Source organism: Phragmites australis, chromosome 8 (assembly GCF_958298935.1).
Source record: "Phragmites australis chromosome 8, lpPhrAust1.1, whole genome shotgun sequence".
Lineage (NCBI taxonomy): Eukaryota > Viridiplantae > Streptophyta > Magnoliopsida > Poales > Poaceae > Phragmites > Phragmites australis.
The window spans coordinates 8013228-8016031 of record NC_084928.1 but is presented as its reverse complement, the minus strand read 5'-3'; the positions used below and the strand labels follow the sequence as shown (position 1 = coordinate 8016031).

General features: G+C 53.4%; 1 protein-coding gene across 1 annotated transcript; it reads right to left on the bottom strand.

Annotated features, from left to right (window-relative positions):
• Positions 1–404: 404 nt before the first annotated feature.
• Positions 405–2115, bottom strand: LOC133925822 (protein PHOSPHATE-INDUCED 1-like). Its single transcript, XM_062371572.1, has one exon. The coding sequence runs from the start codon at positions 2000–2002 to the stop codon at positions 1043–1045; it is 960 nt and encodes a 319-aa protein (XP_062227556.1). The 5' UTR covers positions 2003–2115; the 3' UTR covers positions 405–1042.
• Positions 2116–2804: the final 689 nt, after the last annotated feature.

Here is a 2804-nt window from a genome sequence, read left to right as displayed (position 1 = left end):
GAACTTTTGTTGTGTATGCAAATATTGACATACATAAATAAACTTAATTAGGTTACAAATATTGACATGCATTAATAAATTTTAGGGGCAATTCCTTATATGCAACCGCTAAAACTCATAAATCACTAATATGTCATCGTGTGTGTCTATGATGAGTGGGCTTATTCCAGTCACTGACGCGTGAGGTCTAATAGCATATCAAGGATTTAGGTTTTACCCAGTGACATATGGGGAATTAAACCAATCCATAATATACCATCGTGTGTCTATGACACGTGGGTCCATTCCAGTCACTGACGCGTGAGACCTAATGGCATATTAGGGATTTAGGCTTTAACTAATGGTCTGTGAAGAATTAAACCCAGAGAACAAGCAATTACTTATATTCAATTCTTAAACTCACAAATCTCTAATATACCATCGTATATCCTGGGAAAATACATAACCGGACTCGGCCTACTGCCATATGCAGTTCTTCGGCCCGCTATTCACAGCTGACATCTTGCAAAAACTTGCCGTTTGGGCTCAAATTTAGCGGCCCAACGCCCAATCACATCGTCGGTTTTGCCTTGTCGGCCTGCTGTAGTGCGTAGGCCGCGCAGAGGTGTGGACTGGTGGATCAGTGCGCGAGCCTTTTGTTCTGTGGGCTTTCCGTTACGTTGAGTAGGCCTTCACCCGATAGGCCGGGCTTCTCACTGTTTGCATCGGATACAAACAATACTGGAATAGTGAAATGTAAGAAAAGTTCGCTAAAAAAAGAAAGATAAGAAATTTTTGATAGCTTCAAGTAAGAAAAGCCGAAAAAATTGCAGACAAATAGTCAGATACTCCCAGATGAACGATATCGTGTAGGTGATAGCCAAGAAGGTAGACACATAGGTAACATCATAAATCAAGAAAATGTAGCACGTTGTACTTATTGGAGTACTCCTATCTGAGCTCGAAGTTAGAACAAACCGAAAATTAATGAATTACTAAAATAGAGCGTGTATTTAGCTATGTGCACCCTTCAGGTAAAATAAAACTCCCTTGACTTGACTTTCTAAATCAAGGTGGAGCAAGCAGACGTCGCCAGGTCGTAAATGGCCGGGAGCAGGTACTTCCGGCCGTTGGCGCCAACGGCATTGTAGCTACCGCCGGTCGTCTCGTCGACGGGCACCTTCCCGGGGTACCCAGGGTACGCGCCGGTCCCAAACTCACCGGCGCACGCCGTGCATGCCTCCAGCGCGGCATCCTTGGCGCCCTCGTAGTACCCGTCGCCGAACGGGTTGGTCACCGCGCCGGCCACCATGCTGGAGAGCGTCACAACCATGCCGTCCACCCCGACGTCGCCGTTGGGCGGGGAGAGCGGCGGGAGGTCCTGCTGCCCGTACGCGGGCTTCGCGAACGGCCACGCGCACTGCCCGGGGCACTGGCGCTCGGCGTTGCCCACCCAGGCGTAGGCGTACCCGGCGCCCGCGTCGGAGCCGTGGAGGCCGCACCGTGCGCTGCAGAAGCCCTCGATGACCACGTCCGGGTCCGTGAGCACCAGCACGAGCGCGCCTTCTTTGGGGACCAAGCCGGCCGCGAGCTGGAAAATCTCTACCAGCGTCAGTGACTTGCCGAGCGAGTACTGCTCGTCGGAGACCTGGCCGGCGAGCAGGACGCGGGTCGCGTTCGAGCCGTCGACGCTCGCCGTGGCGTTGGACAGGTACGCCCTGTCGATGGTGCCCCACCACTGCGCGGCCGAGGGCGTCGCGTTCACTGGGAGGGACGTGAGGGAGAGGAGGAAATCGACGACGATGGCCTTCTGCGCCGGCTTGAATTGCCCGTACCAGATTATAGACACGGGGATGTCGCCGTGGAGCACGGCACCGCCGTGGTACGAGAGCTCGTCGCCCAGCCGGGTCTGCGTCAGCTCCGGCAGCTGTCGTGCACCCAGAGAGAACCGACACAGGCTTAGCAGGACTAGTGTTACAGCTAGTAGTAGCCTCTTTGCATCGAACAGGTTGTAAGAGGCCATTTGATTCAGCTAGAAATTAAGGAATAGGAATTAGTCAATACTCAGTATGTACTATGAACTACTAAGCTTCAGATCTGGGAACTGGGACAGCATAACAGGGGAAAGGAGATAGATGGTCACGACTTGTGAGCAGCTGTGTTAAGAACACCGAATTTATAGGCCATCGAAAGGGTTCAAACGTATGTGATGTTGCCTGCTCTGCACAGCAAGCTCTCGATCTGATCCTGGTGCACATGCTCAGTTACCTGCTTGTGAAGCTAAATTTGCATGAGACGAAGATTTTCTTCTACGTAATGAAGTCAATGGAACTTGCAGCAAAGTGCCGTGCTCTGCTATGCGGATTTCGAAATGCAGGGCACGGAGACTGTTCGTGGCAAGAGCTTGTGATCGTAAGTGACATCGAAACTTTGGTGCAGTCAACGTCAACCGAACGACCCTTGGTTCTGTTACGTGAGTCGAGTGTTACTTACTAATTGTAGCCTTGACGGGGGGAATCCCGACATGCCAACTTGGGACCGGCCGCATCCCAGTCTGTAAACCGTGATCGTCTGATGCGGTCATGATCCGCGTCCGCGCCCCGATCGAGAGGACGGAGCGGGCACAACCCGATCGCAGCGTTCAGGTCGGATTCGAACTATCGCGTGGTCCTGCGCCGGTCTGACCAAAACGGAGGCACGGCAGGGCCGCGCGCGCGCGGAACGTGCGGCGAGGTCGAGTCGTGTTGAGTATTTGAGCGCACGCGATCCCAGCGAGAGCACGACGCAACCAGCAGCTCCGCCCGCGGCGTCGCGGGGCGCGGTCG